The sequence below is a fragment of the Porcisia hertigi genome, chromosome 33 (assembly GCF_017918235.1).
Source record: "Porcisia hertigi strain C119 chromosome 33, whole genome shotgun sequence".
Lineage (NCBI taxonomy): Eukaryota > Euglenozoa > Kinetoplastea > Trypanosomatida > Trypanosomatidae > Porcisia > Porcisia hertigi.
Genome location: NC_090592.1, coordinates 463250 through 481595, shown reverse-complemented (window position 1 = coordinate 481595; position 18346 = coordinate 463250). Strand labels below are relative to the sequence as shown.

General features: G+C 53.9%; 4 protein-coding genes across 4 annotated transcripts; all 4 read right to left on the bottom strand.

Moving 5' to 3' along the window:
• Positions 1–177: 177 nt before the first annotated feature.
• Positions 178–1485, bottom strand: JKF63_02131 (uncharacterized protein; the record flags this gene model as incomplete). Its single annotated transcript, XM_067898173.1, has 1 exon — positions 178–1485. One exon carries the CDS (start codon positions 1483–1485, stop codon positions 178–180), a length of 1308 nt encoding a protein of 435 aa, XP_067754330.1.
• Positions 1486–2847: 1362 nt separating this feature from the next.
• Positions 2848–7038, bottom strand: JKF63_02130 (uncharacterized protein; the record flags this gene model as incomplete). The annotated part of the gene is made up of 1 exon (XM_067898172.1): positions 2848–7038. The coding sequence occupies one exon, from the start codon at positions 7036–7038 to the stop codon at positions 2848–2850; it is 4191 nt and encodes a 1396-aa protein (XP_067754329.1).
• Positions 7039–8218: 1180 nt separating this feature from the next.
• On the bottom strand, positions 8219–8662 carry JKF63_02129 (uncharacterized protein; the record flags this gene model as incomplete). The annotated part of the gene is made up of 1 exon (XM_067898171.1): positions 8219–8662. One exon carries the CDS (start codon positions 8660–8662, stop codon positions 8219–8221), a length of 444 nt encoding a protein of 147 aa, XP_067754328.1.
• Positions 8663–14206: 5544 nt separating this feature from the next.
• On the bottom strand, positions 14207–16837 carry JKF63_02128 (uncharacterized protein; the record flags this gene model as incomplete). The annotated part of the gene is made up of 1 exon (XM_067898170.1): positions 14207–16837. One exon carries the CDS (start codon positions 16835–16837, stop codon positions 14207–14209), a length of 2631 nt encoding a protein of 876 aa, XP_067754327.1.
• Between the last annotated feature and the right edge of the window lie 1509 nt (positions 16838–18346).

The window sequence follows — 18346 nt, the reverse complement described above, 5'->3', positions numbered from 1 at the left end:
GAGAGGGAAACAAAAACGAAAAGCAAAACGGCTCTCAACAACACAGCAAGCAAGCAAGCAGAGGCCATTCTAATCTACATAACGTGAAGGGAAAAGGGGGGGGTGGGGGAAAAGAGGGCTTCCGCCATTTAGGGAGCGGGGTGCAGACACGAAGTTGTAAAGGAAAAAGAGGCTTGTTTACGAGTCCGCTTTCGCTGCGCCACTCGTGCCCTCCACCTCGCCTCCAGCCGACTCGCGCTCTGTCTCCATTTTAAATCGCAGGCTCAGCTGCTGGTTTGCGCGCCGCAAGTAGTGCAGCTCATCTTGCTGGTGCTTGTTACGCACCTGCCGCTCCTCCTCGAGGCGATGCCCTATTTCCTTACACTGTTCCAGTAGCTCATGTTGCCGTGCCTGTAGCACTGCCTTCTCCTGCTGCAGGATAGCGATGCGTTCTTTCAAGGCGTGGACGTCGCGCGTTTCCTCCAGCAGCTTAGCGGAGGCAAAACGTTCTCCTTCTTGCAGCAACGTTGCGTGGACCTGGATGTCATGATCCGCTTCCCCACACACGCGGGCTAGCAACAAACCCCGCGCGGGTTCCTCGATTATGATCTGACGCACTAGCTCAGAGAACAGGTCACGGTAGAGTGCGCGCCGAATGGGGCACAGGCCGGTACTCCGCGCGCGGCGAGCCTCGAGGCGCTCTCGCAGCTTAGCATGAAGCGCCACGACATCCTCGCGAGATGCCGGTACTGCCGAGACCGTTTGAATGGAGACCAGCTGCTCCACATCCTCCCCAGAACCTTCGCGATTGCGATTCTCGCGACTATGAGACACGCTGCTGCTCCGAGCTGCAGCGGTGGTCTGCTTCTGGATGGGGAAGAGTGTGTCGAGCAGTGCTCCCGTGTCCTCAACGTGCCGCATGAAGTACTGCATGTTCATCGACAGCTTCTGGCTGTCTGCGAAAGCAGCAGCCGCTGTGTGGGTCACATTCCCGATAGCTGGGGTGGGTGCGATTCCATGGCTCGGCGTCGAGCGGGCTGTCGGCGGTGGTGGATCAGAGTGGACAGGGTGTCGCACGTCCGCCGCCGTGCGATGGCCGGAGTTCTCCATGTCTGCTGCTGCGGCAGCATATGCGACTGTTGCTTTGCTGGTTGCACCGCCAGCGAGGGGGCCTGTGACCTTTTCATTAGCGTGGGTGTTGTGCGCTCGGGATGGCGGTGCGGGCGACACGACAAGGGTAACCGACGCGTTAATGTCACGTGCCTGTCTGTACATGTCGTGCGCCGTGCGCTTGGCGTCCTGCAGCTTGCGCGCCGCTAGCGACACTCCGGCGGTGCCACCCTTCGCTAAATGGTGCAGACTGGCCAGTATTGGAGTGACCGGTGCCGCCTCCTCGGTGGCACGCCGAAGTGCGATTATGTCAATTGAACCAAGGTCACCACCGGTAGATCGCACCAGCACCGGTGGATTTAACTGGAGTAGGGGCGCGTTGAGATCTTGTTCCATGGCAGGCTTGTCACAGGCTCGTGTCGGTGTGTGTGTGTGTGTGTGTGTGTATGCTTCTGTCAGGAATTCTATGTATGACTGAACATGCTCCACCCAGAGAGAGAAAGAGACAAGATCCCGTTTGTAGAAAAAGGAAAAGAGAAGGGGGGGGGCAGTGCTAAATCGGCTGTTGAAGATGGGAGGGAGAGAGATGACGTGCGTGTATGAGGCAGTTCTTGAACATACATATATACACACACATACACACACACACACACAGAGGCTGGGGTAGGGGGCGGCGGTAGTCCAGGACGTTGGGAAGCTTAGACACCACAAGTCTTTGCAATTGGTGCAGGAGAACCGGAGGAAAAACGAATGAGGAGTGTGTGTGTGTGTGTGTGTGTGCGCTCAAGGTACCTTTGGAGTCTGAGGTGTCAACTACTCCATCGCGAAAATTGCCATTGCTATCCCCTAAAGAGAATAGCACACACCTACAGATCGTTCTACCTTTTCCTTTATTTTTCATGTGCTTTGTTGCGCATGTATCTCAGTGGTGCCCCGTTATGCTTTGGGCTGTAGTTCATTTGATATAGATACATGAGAAGGTGCCACCGTAGCGATTACAGTTGCGACTAGCCCCCGTCTCCCCTTTGCGGCCCCATTGCATCGTGGGTGCACATGTGGAGGGCGAAGCGGGGGGGGGGGGGAGGAGGGGGAAAGCCAAGACATAAAGTAGTGCATGTATATTCGATATTTTTCTACTTTACATGAAACAAAACATCTTTCGCAGTTGGCCTGAAGAGGGAGAAGTGCCATGAAGGGGAGAGGGGATCGGGGGTGGTGGTGTAGACGCGCTCGTCTGCGCAGAATAGACGCAGCGATTGTACCCGCCTCTCTTCCATCACGCGGTACACACAATGTACACTAACGTTTTTTTCTCTGCTGCCGCAAAGTAGTCACCACCCCTTTATACTTCCCCAGAGGCACCGAAACAACACACAAGGACGAAAACAATGTCGGCTATACATGCGGATGAGACCAAAGACAGCATGAGAGAAGATGGAGTTGGAGGCGTCCGCACTTACCGCAAGTACACACACGCGCGTGTGCGTGCGTCAGGCAGAGAACGGAGGGCCTGTGGAAAAAAAAAAACGACTGCCGCTGCGACCGATAAGTTACTGAGGAGGCAGAGAAAAGATCAGTTGGCTGCCAATTAGGAAGGCCACCGTGTGGAAAAGGCTGGAGTGTACCCACTGAAGTAACGTGTGCGTCTTCCTCCCCGAGCCCGTCGGGTATCCCAAAGGGAGGTGTTAGCGGTACTGTAGGGGATGGTCAATTGCGTGCCGTTGCGTGAGCTTTCGAGTTGGCGAGTGTTGCCCTGTCTTACGAACTCGGAAGAGCTCTGCCGAAGCGACGAGTGCCGAACTGTACCCGCGGGTCAGACCCCATGACTGACTTGTTTTTGTACGCCACGAAGCGAAGGACCTCCATTTCAGCCGGGCTAAATAACTGCTCCGCCCATGACTCCACAGTCGCATTACCCTTCAGAGAGGTGTCCTGCAGCGATGCAGCTCCGAGGCCTAGCAGTATTTTTACAGCTTGCAGGTCCGCCCGCCTCATGGCCTCCTCGATGGCCGGGGTCTCAGGGCCATCAAGCGGACACGACTGCACCGAAGTAATGCCGTTCTCGAACATGACACGTAAGGCTGCCGTGTGAAAGCGGCGAGTGTCGTCAGCTCTGCTGACAGCGGCTCTCTCTGCAACTTCACTGCGCTGAGCGTTCCGACCAAATAGCAGAGCGTGGAGCGTCTCAGCATTCATGTATGTGTGAGGGGCAACGATAAAGGATCGCCAAAGAGCGATGATACGCGCCTTCGACTCAAGAACTTCGGCGCTGTACGCGTTGGGGTAGGCCAGTGTGAGAGGCAGAGGAGTCGGGGCTGGTACCGACAGCTGCGGCGGGTAGTGGGCTACATGCGAGGAGCTGGTGGAGTAGAGGCCGGCCTCTTCCTGTTCCTCCTCTCGTGTCGCTGGGAGAAATTCAGTGCAAACGGGGAAGGGGCATTGGCGTCGTGCTGCGGCATCCGGCGAGGACGAAACGCCACAGCACGGCTTCTGAGGGGTGCGTGGCGTGGCGCCAGGGGGCGGTGTGCCTCCTTCCGCTGCTGGTCCGCTCAGCGGCCTGTTCCGGCTGTCGTTCGCTTCGCTTTCAGCGGCCGTTTCTGCGTCAAGGTGGGCAAGGATGGCGTTGTAGGTGCTGATGTGGAGGTCGATCATCTCAAAAAGCTCAGGTAGTTGCTGCCGCATCCTGGCCACCACAGCGTCGCTGTACTGTCTCTTGTGCAGGCGCCACCGTATCTCGTTCCACATGTAGTACGCGAACAACCGCACTGTGTCCAGCTTCTTGGAGTGGTTGTTGCTCATGTTGCTGCCGCACACCGACGACCACGCTTGGACTAGCTCCGGCAAGGGGCAATATCCTGTACTCCCAAAAAGCTCAAACCGCGGCAGGTGCCCGAAGACGCGCTGCCGCGTGGCGCCACGGCAGAAATCAATGGCACAGAGGAGGAGAAGCTTAGTAGTCCCGGCGCGAGTGCGGTCTTGCGGGCGCCGCACAAAGCGCATCAGCTTAAAATCCAGCAGGTGAGAGAAGAGGGTCGTGTGGGCGTCAACGTCGTTGCTCTGCGTCTCTTGGTCGTTTACCGCTTCCGCTTCCGCTTCGCTGATGTTCTTCGCAGCAATGGTGCTGAAGCGCGTCTCGGCGTCATCGAGGATCGTCGCGACGCGCGAGGGCAGAGGTGCCGGTGTCGTCGTGAAAGCTAAGAGGAGGAGCACGAGGTCGCTCTGATACAGCCGTTGATGACGCACCACAGAGGCCAACGTGGGGGATGCGGGATCGGCGAGACCGACAAAAGCAGCCGTCACAAGAGGGTCTTGGCGAGGACGCCCACTCTCGAGAAGCTCTGCAACATACGTACGTGACACGCTTTCCTGCAGCGTGTACTGCGACGGGGCCACTGGCGCACCGCGCGCGTCCACAGCACTCATGCGATCGAGACGCCTCTGTAGTTCCAACAGCACCCGCTGAAGAAGCGGCGCAAACACCAGCGTTGCGTGCTCCTTGCGCAAGCGTAACCGCCGCAACCTCGCGTCGTGGTCATTCATTTTTTGGATGCGCTCCAAGAGAAACTCTGTGACATCTTCAACCGACATCTCGTCCAGCTCCTCCTCGGTGGCGCCGTCCTCCACTCCATCCTCGCTGGAGTTCTCCAGCGCGTCGTCGTCCTCTGCATTGTCGCCCACACCGAGTCCATCGGCTGCTGCGTCGACACCCCACTCTCGAATCACCTTCGGAGGCAACCGCATCCACCACCACAGTGTCAGACGTAAGAGACGGAGATGAGAGAAGATCTTTACCTCTACCGGGCGTGTCGGGAGTATGCCGGCATCCAATAGAGCGTTCAGCACTAGGCGCCCGTAGTTGCTGGGGTCAATAATGCTGTCAAGCGCGATGCCCCACCGGTGGGGAAAGCTGAGATCTGCCACTTTCATCGGAGTTGCCTCTGCCTCCATCTCGTTTTCGTCGTCTTCACTGTGCTGCCCCGGCGGTGCTCTCCATCGACGCTTTTCTTGGGGCTCGGCGGCGTTGGCGAAACCGGGCAGCGTATAGAGAGGGTTCACATCAATCCACAAATGGCCAAGTGCGTAGGGGATCCGGGGTGCATCTTGCTGCAGGACACGCTGTCGGGTGCGGCAGATCGTCGCTAAAATAGGGAGTGCAACTGCCATGTCCACAGACAACCAGGCGTTGTCAAAAGTTCGCAAAACGGCGTGAGCCGAGACGCTGGGCGTCGCCGCTGCTGGAGCTGTGTCGCTCCCTGTATCGTAGTTCTCTGCGTGATCAGCGTCGTCGTGATTCTTTGGTGCATCCTGGAGGGGTTGCAGGAGGCAGCACCGTAACGCAGCAGGGGAAAACAGTGCTGCCAGCACGACAGGGCTAACAGGGATTATGCCATCTAGTACGTACCCGGGGACGCGGAAACTCTTTTTTACCCCTTTCCGCGTTATTTCTCCTTCGTCACTCTCCGTCCCGCTCTCCCGCTCTTCGTCACTATCAAGGGGAGTGGCGTCCACCGCTTTGTCTCCCTGCTGGTCCTCCTCCTGGCTCATCTCCTCCGCTCGCCGACGTCGACACGCTTGCATCACGAGGAGTGGGTGCGTGTCCAGCAGGTGCCATTCCCCACTGACTTTGTCGTACGCAATGAACAGCTCGTACTCGGCGAATGGGAAGTACGGTAGTGCAGACACCGGCGGTGGCGCAGTGGAAACGCTCAGTCGCACATGTGAAGGGGTGGAGCCATCCAGCGATGGAATGGCGTGTTGCTGGTCGTGCACCTCCTCGTCTGACTGGTGCACCTCTTCGTCCGCTTCGCACTCATTGAGTTCACCGAGCAAACTCTTCGCCGTCGCTTGCACGGGAGTCAAAATCTGCTGATTTGCGCTCTCGCGGCTTGCCTCATGGCTTGTACCATCTGTGGCATCGCCCTCCTCGTCGCTGAAGGGGTGAGAGGAAACAAATTCTAGATTTTGGGGCCCGCAATTCAATTCTTCAGTCTGCTCAGCATGCTCTCTTTCCCTCTCGGGACTCTGTGTGCTGGTGCACAGTTGTCCATCCGCGTCGAGCTGCAACTTGTCAGAAGGGTGCGGGTCTGGCGCGATGACCCAACCGTACATGATGCAAAGAACGCGCTGAAATGTCAGAGCATCATTGGACAACAGAGCTGGCAACCAGTATGGCGGGGGTTGCTGTACAGTCGTCCACGGCCACACAACTCCTTCAAGCGGATCGGTGCTGCTGCCCCCACCGGCTTCCTCCTCATCGCCGTCGCCGTCTTCCTCTTCTTCGTATGCTGCGCCATTGTAGCGTGACTGACGCTCCCGCTTTCTGTGTGCGAGATCTGACAACAGGAATCGCCGTTGGCGGTTTGTGTCGCCGTGGAGGTGCCGAAGAATGAGACGACGCCGTAGCGCCGCCAGGGGGACCGCATAGTCTTTTTCATAGCAGTGATTGTCTGCGCAGCAGCCCATCAGTTTTGCAGCGGCGCTGTCTGCATCATCATCATCATCCTCTGAGTCCTCGTCGGCACTGCCTTTTCCCGGTGCTGCTGCCCTTTGGATTGTCGGGGCAGCTTCCTCCTCCTCCTCCTCCTCCTCGTCTTCGTCGTCGTCTTGCTTGTCGCTACTGTTGCTGTCGCCACGTTCTGGCAGTCGTCGACCGATCATGCCTCGTGTCAGACACACGTGCACGCATGTCGGCTCGCACGCCGCCCCCGCCCTCGCCTGGCGAGGTAGAATCAGGCTAATGGTCTTGGGGAACGGTTTCGGCAGGGGTGTTTCATCAAACGCGTCGTAGTCCTCCTCCTCCGACTCCTCGTCTAACGAGTGTGGCAGCTTCAACTCCTGCTCCTCGGCAGAGCTAGACCTCGCATCCTCCTCCTCATCCTCCTCAACATCATTGACGCTGCTCTCCTCATCAGAGGCGATGTTGGTTCCTTCGTACTCCTCGGAGGACATGATTTATACCAAGCTTAGTTAATACGGCGGCTAAACTTCTTTGTGTGTGTGTGTGTGGATTCGCGACTTGACCTAGAGAACGGGTTAGCCCAGCACGTTTATAGGAAGACACTGTGCGGGCAGGAAGGAGCGGAGGGGGGGAGGGGGATAGCCTCAAGTTCTTCAGGGGTTCATGGTGTACAGTCGGAGTAGAGCAACAGGTGAGGGGTGCGAGAGAGAGAGGGAGGGAGGGATGTGTAATTGCCGCGCACTTCCCGACGTCGACGGGGTGTTTTATTATTCATCACACGGCCATGCCTCCCTTTACTCATTTAGTAACACGTGGTCCTGGAAATACTCTTTCTGTGTGCGTGTGTGGCGCACAAAGTTACAACAACAACAAAAAAATCTGCATGCCAAAGGAGGGAAAGGACGGGGGATGGGGCTTGGGGATTGTGGTCGTGTGTGTTCATGAGAGGTTAACGTGACGCGCAAACTGCAGCCCCCCCCCTCCTCCCCTCCCTCCCTTTTTTTTCCTTGCGTACGTTTGGTTTGTTTCAGTACATGTGCTTAGGTTGGGCATATACCCCTTTCACAAGCGGTTGCTGATATGATGACCCTCCCTTTTTCAGGGAGCCGATCTGCCACGAGCGAGTCCGCATTGTACATGCTCAGAAATAACTACAGCTCACCCCTATTCTCTGTCTCCTCGCCTCAACTCCCCCCCCCCAAACCCATCCTCGTGGCGAGCTACACATCTTGTAGATATGCGAGTTACTGCGTTGATCATCTCAAAGAAGGAAGCTAGAGAGTTAGCCCTTTCTTTTACTTGCACGACCCATGCACATCCATACTAACACCACCGAGTAGGCAGTTGTAACACTAGTCTTGCATTTTCTATCATGTAGCAACTGCATATGCCCCCCCCTCCCCTCCCTCCCTCCCCCCACAGACACACACACACGAGATGGACACGCAGTGTCGCTCACTAGGCTCATAATAATGATAATAACGAAAAGAGCGGAAAAGAGGGGGGGGGGTATGGTGGAGCTTTGGCGCTCCACAACTCGATGTGGACACTTGAGCCGGAAGAAGAAGATGGTGATGATGATGATGTGTGTGTGTGTCTGAGGAGGTGGGGTGGGTGCGTGAGAGGTACACCCTCCACAGCACGTTGGCATTCTGCGTGCCGTTTTTTTTTTTAAACCTCAACAAACAGCACTTCCATCCCAAGAAGAATGCAGCTAAGAATACCGTACCGCATAATGGTCAGCAGTTGCTGATCCTGCACGTAGTCCTTCGCTGTAAGATCCAGTGAGTAGTTCACATGCTTTGTGCAGATTACGATGACGTTGTAGGCAAGGACGATCGCCATGAGAGTGCCAATGGGGCTATAGAGAATGGAGGCGAGAGACGTACAGCCACCGATCTGAGTGCAGTGGGTCATGAAGTTTGGAATGACTGTCGTAGTGAGGTACTGGCGCTTGGCGATGGTGAGGGCTCCGCTCTGTGAGGGACTAATCGATGGAGTTGCCATCGATGGGCGAGTGGAGAGACGCACGTTCGCCGCCAGACCACCAAGATAAGTAGCTCGGCGGCATCCCAAGTGATACTGAGACCGCAGAAGGGAGCGGCTGGAGAGCATCTTTGATGAGCTACACACCTGAGGTGTAACAGAAGGGATGGGTGCACACGGGTGAGAAGGTGGGGGGTGTGGGAGGCAAATGGCACGCGCACTTTTTGTATAATCGCAGCCAATATATGGAGTTGGCACTGTGCAGAGAAGGAGATGCTCCTCCGGTCCGGGAAACCAGTTTTTGGGCAGGCACGTTTGTGTGTACGAGTGAGTGCGCGGAGAGCACAACGTGTGGCGAGTAGTAGACAGGGGAAAAAGGGGGGGGGGAGGCGTGAAGAGTGAAGTCAGTGAATGAGGGCAAAGCTGCTGCAGCGTGACGGAGCATATGATGTGCTCATCTCCCTTTTTTCCCTCCTTACCAGGGCGCTGGGGCTGGACCTTTCCCCGACCACAGGCGTGAAGGCTTCTGTCACGTCGTTTGTAGTCAGCTCTGCGTGGAGAAGCGGGCGCTGGTGAGACTATTGTTTCCACCTGACCTCTCGCAGGACGGATATCGGACAACCGCGCGCACGTCGAAGGCCCCCACAAGCTAGACGACGAACAACTCAGGGCATCGGCACAAACTCCTTCGTGGTCGAGGGTATTTTGTAGTTGCAGCGGTCACACTCACTCTCCATTAAACAAACTGAGCAGAAAGGGGGCCGGGCTTCGAGTTTTTGCATAGCCTGAAGGGCTCGAGAAGGTACACCCCCCCCTCCCTGCTCCCCGCCCCCCTCTCCAAAGGGAGATAAAATGAGTAGTCTATTTTTTTTTTGATGTTCTTCAAATTTCTTCCGCAAATCAAACAGTACTGCGCATACGTAGACAGCCGGGCGGGGCTCGGATGGTGGAGGGATGGTGCATGAGTACACGTCCAGTGATTGAGTGGGCGTTTCGGGCAAATACACACACACACACACACACAGTGAGGTGGGGGGGGGAGAGAAAAAGAATAAGAAAAAAAAACATGCGCAGAGAGACGCAACCACTTGAGGGAGATCGAAAGAAAAAGGCAACAACCTACGGCACTAAAAAACAAAAGGTGGAAGAGGGGGAAAACAGAGGGCTAAGTCGGAGGAACACCGGAGGAGGGGATGAGCGCCAGAGACGACGACGACGACGGGGACGCAAAACGCGGCAAAACACAAGACAAGTGGCAAGTCCAAACACAGCAACACAAAAGAAAAGAGGAGGGCGCGGATGTCAACCGATCCACGAAATGAGAGGGCCTAGACATACATGCGTACGTGTGAGCGCGGCCGCTCTCCTTCCTTTATATAACATATGCAGCAGGAGTGCTGCCTGATCGAAAAGACCCAGAGACGAAAAAAAAAAACAATAAGAAAAAAGCATATGTTGCGGAGGTACCTGTTTCGACGGGAGTACGGGGGGAGGAGGAGGAGGGGGGGGACGGCGAAGAACCAAAAGGCGTGCAAACAAAAAAAAAAACGTCCAGAGCGAGAGAGCTCAAACTGTAGGGAAATAAAAAGAAAAAAAGATACCTGGCAAACCGTGCACCAATGCAGATGAAGAAACATTCGAAACGTTCAGGGGTGGGGTCTGCGCAAATTGCCACCCATCGCATATGAGAGGACACAGCGTTCCATTTTGCACCTGCTTGAGGTTGTGAGTGTATATGATGGGGCCTCATTATGAAAAAAAAAGAACAAAGCAGACGTGTCTGAGCACAAATGAATCCGCCTCCGCTGATGACTGCATGTGGTGGGTGGGGAGGGGGGCTGGGGGTGGGGAGGGGGGGGGAGGATGTGGGGAGGGGAGGGGAGGATGTGGGAAGTGAAGAGTCCACAGGTCAAGTGGATTAGCCAGAGGCGTGCGCTTCAGAGGACAGCAACGGTAACACATACACATATGGTGAGGCATACACGTCGGTGCCCCCCCCCCCTCCCCTCCCATCCCCCTCTCCTAATTGGTCTTTCCACTTTGCCCTGCTGCTTAGCCTCCACTTTGTTTCTCATTTTTGTTTGTATGTACGAGAGAGAGAGATACCCGTTCGACTCCGTACATCCTGTTCTCCCACCGTGGCGGTTTGGCGTTTGCTACCCCCCTTTTTTTTTTCGCGTATCTTTGTCCTTTCTTCCCCCTTTCCTTTCCCCATTGAACCGCCGCCGCCGCCACCCTTCCCTCGAGACGCAAGACACACCGTTCTTCCGAGCTTAAAAAAAAGATCCCCAACGGATAATCTGCGTCCCTAACATGAGTTGGACCCTTTCCATTCCATTCCAGTTTTTGCCCCCCCCCCCCTTCCCTCCCTCCCCCCTTTTTTGCTGCACATGAATAAATCGCACTGGGGAGGACTTCCTCCTCCTCTTTTTTTTTCCGCGTCAGTTTCTTTTCATCTAACGTAGAAAAGAAAAAAAGACCAGTGCGTGCGTGCCTGGAAAAGGGGGAAAGAAAACGCTTTGGCCTCCGCGTCCATGTACTGCGCGCACGCACTGCAACGTCGACACACACACCGCATGTTTTTTTTTGCGCTTTTATAAAGAGATGGTGAGAAGATTGGAAAGAGGGAAAAGAGCAAGAAAAAAGTAGAGCATGCCACACACACGTTGAGCCACACGCAACCACAACATCAACTCAAGCAGCGAAGCAGTTTCATTGCTGGCACACCATCTCCAGAAAACACACCGCAGACATAAATGAAGGCCTCGAGCAAAGGAGAAAGCAGGGCTTCGCATGAGCAGGCAGAACAAAAGAGCTTCCAAGCAAGACTTCCAGTTCGTCGTTTAGTTGACTATTTCTGTGCCTCAGTTTACTTTGTAGTGTGTCTATGATGCCAACATCTTCTCTCTCTTTCCCTTCCCCTCCCATCTCCCCCCCCTACCTGTTACCTCTCCTCTCTGGCTATGCCGCTGTTGAAGCCAATAAACCATATTAGAAAACACTAGGGAAAAGAAGCGACCAAAGAAACTCACGCACACGTACACAACAGGCAACGGCACGTACAACACATAACAGGCATTCACAGGGGAAAAAGCAACCAATCGTGGCGGAGGTGAAGAGAGTTGGAAACAGGTTTGAGTGAGGTCATTCGAGGAGTGGGTGAGATCAACACAGGATTCGCACTGCCCCCCTCCCCCTCCCTCCTTCTACGAAGGGACCCAAATATCATAAAACAAGAGCGTATATATATATATATATATAATCATACACACACACACACACACACACACACAGACAGACACACACACAGAGACATATACATTTACATTTATAGTGTGGAGAGTGAAAAATAAGAACCATTGTCCACAACAAGCACACCATAAACAGGATCTCAATAGGCAGACGGTGCAGCAACACTGCCTCATACAGCATTCAGAGCATTACACCCATACAAAAGCACAAGAGATGCGAAAAAAAAAGAACCAAGAAGAGTTCACACGCACCAATTACGAGCAAAGAAATGATAGTGCAAGGGAATCGAAGGCAGTTGTTAAGGACGAGGCAAAAAACGCAGCTTTGTGATGGCCATATTGTAGGGAGTCGTAGCATATTAGTGCGTCACAAAAATACAGCAACAGAAAGTGTGTGTGTGTGTGTGGGGGGGGGGGTAAAAACAAAGGCAGCTGGGAGATGACGAAGCATTGCGTTTTTTTTTTACATGGTGTCACATTTACACAAGGCGGGATAGAAAGGGAAAAAGCGTACATCTTCTACAAATGTATTGCCCCATTTCGCTTTCTTGTTTTTCTCCATTCGTTCTTGCTCACATGCCCCCAATTAACTCTTCTTCTTCCGTCTCCCACCTATTCTTTTCCTTGCTTTTCTTCGCTGCCATCCCCCCCCCCGCCCCGCCTCCCGTCGTGGGAGGATTTGCATCCTCGTCCAGCAAATAGATGATGGAGGGGTGGGATGGGGGAGGGGGGGGGGGATGGGGGAGGAGAGGGAAAGGGAGAAACAAGAAGAAATCTGAGGTGTCACACAGAGAAGAAACAAACAACAAAAAGCAACCACCACCACCACCACCACAACAACAGAAAATGTAGTGGGGGGGGCGTGTGAAGACCACCGTTGCCAGAGAAACAATCAGCGAAAAGACGTGAAAAAAAGGGAGATATAAAATAAAAAATGAAAAAAAATCAAGTTGGATGGATGGAGAGCCGCTTGCCAGATTTACATCCTCCCTCGTTCTTCTATTTTCTTGTTTCTTTTTCGAACACGTGCTCATTTCCCTCTACGCTGGCAGCCGCATTCATACTGACACCCCCTTTTTATTTTTGCACCTCCCTCTCTCGTGTGTGTGGTCCTAATGTTGTGCTTCCATCTAATCGCCACGTTGCACACACACACACACACATCCACACACCTTTTATTATCTTTGGTGTTCCCCTTTTCTTCCGCCTGCGAAAGGCATCAGGCGTCTCTTCGAATTGTTGGTACATGAGCTTTTCTCCTGTGAGTGCAAGAGAGCGGGGGGGGGGGCACGGGGATTTTTCTGCCACACCTGAACTCCCTCATACGTCTCTTGCTTGCAAGCCGTGCACCGATAATGTTATTTCCTAGACAAGGACAGACATAAAATACGCACCGCAAACGTGACGGAACAAGAAGAACTTCTCACGCGGTGGATTCGTGCACGTTTGACACTCTTAGAATTGACAGAGTTGTGGATGACGTGGAGACGCCCCAACGACCCATAGACACCGAAGATAGCAGGGGTATCGAAAACAAAAGAGAAGGAGGGCGCGAGGTAAGGGCAGAGAATGCAGGGGAGATTATCATTTTAGTTGCACAGAGAAAACAAATGCTGAAGTCAAGATGAAACAACAGAGAACATACACCGAAAAAAAAAGCAAAACAAAACTGAACAGCCACAACATATCGCCCCCAAAACTGTTCGTGTGCATATCTATAAAGCCAACATACGCAAGGCAACACACATACACACACACACACACACACGCGCGAACGCTTAAATGGTTTGCAAAATCACCGTTTCTTTGAACTTGGCTTCACGATGGCGGGGTCTCACTACATAAAAATCTCTCCCATGTATGTGTTCGAAACTTCACATCGCTTTCATTCAAACAACACGATTTCCTTCGCTTCACCCCATCACGAGTGGTGCCGTGTCTGCGCAGAGGGGTTTGGGGGTAGAATAGGGGGACATGTCTGTCAAAGCGTGCGCGTTTGAATGCATCCATGTGCGAGGGTTGACTTCACTCACAGACACACATGGTGACGCAAAAGACACGAAACCTCGAACCAGGAACAAATAACACACAAAGAAGGCCCCCATTTGATATTAAGAGGGAAAGGAAACGGGAGGAATTCGGATTTAGGCAGCTAAAAGTGAGACAAGACGTGAAAACACGCAGAGGCGCACGCCCAAAAGAAATGGGCGGAGCACAACACACGCCGCATACATACATCGGGGTATAGAGGAAGGAAGAGGGGAGGGGGGTGGCGGAATAGTGGAAGAAGTGACCACACTGTCCCCCCCTTTTTTTTTTCTTGCATTGCAAGATATGCGTTGGGAGGCACGCAAGCGAGCAGGAGAAAATGGGATTGTTTCGGCTAGCCTGGTGTGCACACACGGGTAACCACTTTGTTGCTTCAGCGGCGGTGGTGATTGCCGCGGCCCTCGTTATGGTGGCCACGGCCCTCGTTATGATGGCCACGGCCCTCGTTATGGTGGCCGCGGCCTTCGTGATTCGCTCGACCTTCATTGTGGTTACCACGGCCCTCGTTGTGGTGGCCGCGGCCTTCGTGATTCGCTCGACCTTCATTGTGGGTGTGGCTACTCGTGTTGTTGTTACCTGCGTCTCCTGCCTCGTCGCCAGGGGCAAGCACAAGCTTGCGACGAGAAAGCCGCTGAACTATTGGGCGACCATAGGTATAGGTGCGAATCGGCAGAATGTACTTCTCGATATTGTCGACGAGCTTCACAAACTGGTCCACCTCGGATGCGTCCAGGACGCGCTGCACAACGTAGTTGGCGTATTGATCGCACATCATGAGGCAAAGCATGCTTGGCTGGCCGAGGCCCACCGACACCGCCTCCTCAATAATGCCCATCGCCGCATCTTTGGCCTCGCGGTTTTTCTCCTTCACCTCTTTCACCGTGCCATCGGCGTTGTTCCTGGTCGGCGGCCACGTGCCCTCCTCCGCGTTCACCACTGCTGCTGTCTTGGTTGTGGACCGTTTGAAGGAGACAATCTCTACTAGATCGACTTTCGTGGGGAAGTCAGCGCACATCATCTCTACAATTGCCATGCGGTTCGCGGGACTCGATCGAGCGTAGAGTTTCTCCATCACGTTGGAGGCAAACTTCTGCTTGCTTAGGTAGAAGAACTTGGGCTTCAGCGCTGCGTAGACACACTCAATCTTGGACTCGTCCTTCACGTGCTGCAGCACGTGTTGAATCACATAATTGCCATACTGATCCTTCGCCAGCACATCAATCGACTTGAGCAGTTCGTTGAAGATGATGTCCTCCTGCTCGGGGCAGTGTTGCATAATGCACTGAATCACACGACACCCGTACGCGTGCGTAGCCAACTCCATTACTCGTCCCGAGAAGGCCGAGATGATAAAGCCGCACTGGTGTGGAATGACCTCAACACACTTCTGGATGACGTGGTTGCCGTTCTGATCTTGGATGCACTTCGCCACGTTGTCCTTGAGCTCAGCGAGAATAATGTCTAGACCCGCTTGTGGCATCACCTCAATACACTTTTGAATCACACGGCATCCGTAAGTTTGCATTGTGAGCTCTACCACATGGCCACACATCCGCTCCGCCGCAAAAGTGAGCTGCGACGGGTTGCCCTTATCCAAGAGTTTCTGTAGAACATAGTTGCCGAAGATATCTGTCACTAGCTCCAGCGGCGCGTTGAAAATCTCGCGGAAGAGGTCGTCAAGCGCCTCGGGAGTGGTGGAATCGACTGCACTCTGGATAAAGCGGCTGCCTTCTTGATCCTTGGCAAATTCCACAGCGTAGTCCTTGAGGTCCTCAAGGCGCCAATGCGATGTCTTCTGCTCCGCTACGTCGTGCCGGAACGCCCGCAGCTTCTCTGAGCCAGTGAAGCGGTGACTGTTCGGCCCATTGCCGCTCTCCATGCCGCTCATGCCACCAGCGCCGCGTCCACTACGGTAATTGCCGCGGCCAACACGCCCACCAGAAACATTGCCGCCAGCATTGTTGTTATTGTTGTTGTTGTTGTTGTTGTAGCGACGACTGCCGCCACGGCCGGCACCTCGACCCTGGAAGCCGCTCTCCATGTCTGGACGGCTGTACAACATCGTCGGGTCTACATCTCCAATGGTTTCCATCAGCTGATATGCGTTTCCGTGGCCAACGCCGAGCCCGTTGCTGCTGCTTCCCTGTGTGGCGTCGTAAAAGTTGGCCCCGGCATCCATTCCAGTGTCATAGATAGCAAAGGTATTCATCGGTTCCTGAGTGTAGTACTGCTGTGAGGCAATGCTCTTGGCGGTGGGGCCGGCCCCACTGATATACGTGGCTCCGCCAGGCATCTGGCTTTCGTAATTACCGCGATTACTGGAGGACGGCATGGGCAAGTCACCGTGCGCGTAGGCGCGGAGGGTGCTGGGAGTTGCCATCGCCAGCGGTGTCGGAGCATACGCCGCAAAGAACTGTGTACTGGGGCTCATCATGTTGTTTTCAGTGATGAGGCTGTGGCCGTAAGGGTTGATAGCCTGTGCCTCCTGCGTTTCGCAGAGATCTTTGGCGTCGAGAGCCAGGTTCTTGCCACCCACTTTGCGGCCCAAACCACCAGTAGGACCTACTCGAACAGCAGCAACCGAGGGCATATCGCTTGTATCTTCCCACGGCGTCTCCATGCTGCTAAGGGCTTCCTGTACTTCCAGAGAAGGCAGCGGTGGCGGCGCACGTGGATCGCGAGGCTGTTTGCTGTGGTACCAGTAGTAGTATTCTTGTGAGCGTCGCATCTCATCGGTGGGGTCCCTGTTGCTGTTGATGAACAGCTCGAAATCCATCGGAGTAAAGCGAGAGGGCGCGGGCGGGTAGAAGGCTGTGGTTTGTGGAAGCTGCTGGCTTGTGGCTGCAACGGCGCTGTACGCTCCCGCAGCGGCTACACCTCCCACCTCGTAACCGCTGGCACCACCGTGTCCACTAGGGTTGTTGTTGCCGATGCCGCTGCCACGCACAAAGCGCTGCACGCCTGGGCCTCCATTGTGATCGTTCCAGCCGTTATCCGAGTACATGTTGACTGTCTTTGTACTTCGTTTTTTTTTTGAGAACCAACGTTCAACTTGAATGGGATGATGGTCGTGGTGGTGGTGGTGGTGGTGGGGAGCGTGAGGAGGAAGAGGACGAGAGCGGGTGTCTGCTACACCAGCGAGGGGCTTAAATCTCAAGAAGAGCGCTGCAGAAGCAGCTAATGAGAGGGGGAAAAAAGGGAAACGAGAATGTCAGTCACGCCGGGAAATTAGTGGTAGGGGGGAGAGACGCAGGGGTCCGCCTCGGTATTTTTTTGTGAGTAGTGATGGGATAAGTATCCGAGAGAGAGGTCGAAGCTTTGTTGAGCGTCTTGTAGACGTGTCCTCTCCCTTTCTTTGTGTAATGGGCAATGCGCTCCAGTTTGACTCACTGAATGGCGCCAAGCACGGACTGTGAGTTACACCCCCCCTTTTTTTGTGAGTGTTTCTACGAGGAAGCCGAAACAGCAACAGTACGCACACTCACACACAAAAAACACAAATTCCCAAAGTGTGTGTGCGTGTGAGAGATCTTTAAAAAAGGGAGGCGGAGAGGTGACAAAGGAACAACAAAAAAAAACAAATAAGGGCGTTGTTTTTGTTTTATTTGCAGTATTTCTTCAATAACAACACTCAAAAATACGCAGTGGGAAGCCCTCCAAAGAAAAGAAAGTGAAGAAGAGGAAGGAAAATTTTTTTTCGCACTGTAATGTGACGAGGTTATATATATATATATGTAGATGGATGAATATATATATATCCACCTACTTGTGATTATTCCTGTGTGTTTTTTTTTTCCTCGGGTTCCCTAGTAGAGTTGTAGCTGAAATGTATTCGCGAATAGGAGAAAATGACGCGTGTGTGCGTGGGACAGTAAGGGCGCGGGAGAGGAGGAGAGTGAGGAAAAGTATGAGACACCGGAACAGCAAGGGCGACGACGGCCAATGGGGGCGGCATAGGAGCACAGTGGTACATGTTCCCCCCTTTCTTTTGTGTGTGGTGGTGATGGTGATGGTGGTGGGAGGGGGAAGAGGAATCTCAGATAGCCCAGGGCATGGGTGACGTCCTCAGAGAAGTCATTTTGACGCCGTGACAAGTGTGGGTACCTGTTTTTTTTTGTGTGTGCGCGTGAGGTGGTCGCACACATGGCCACCCTCGCTTCAAAACACCACCGCATGAGTATGCGGTGGCCATGTTGGACAAGAGGGGCATTCAGCTCAGAGATGACAGGAGAACACCACTCCCACCACAAAAAATAACCCAACACTTCAAGAGGGAGTGGAGAAGAAAAACATTATCTATACCAAAAGGTCACTATTAAAGGAAAAAAAAACTATATAAATATAGACACCCCTTCCCCCCAGTTGTGTATCTACTCATATGCATGTGTGCCTGTGTGTCGAACATAGAGCACAAGTCTACATCGAGTGATCCGGTTGTGCGGCAAATTCGATTTTTGTGCAATTAATAGTGCACTCAGATAAACATTTACATCCCCTCCTCTCCTCCCCCCAC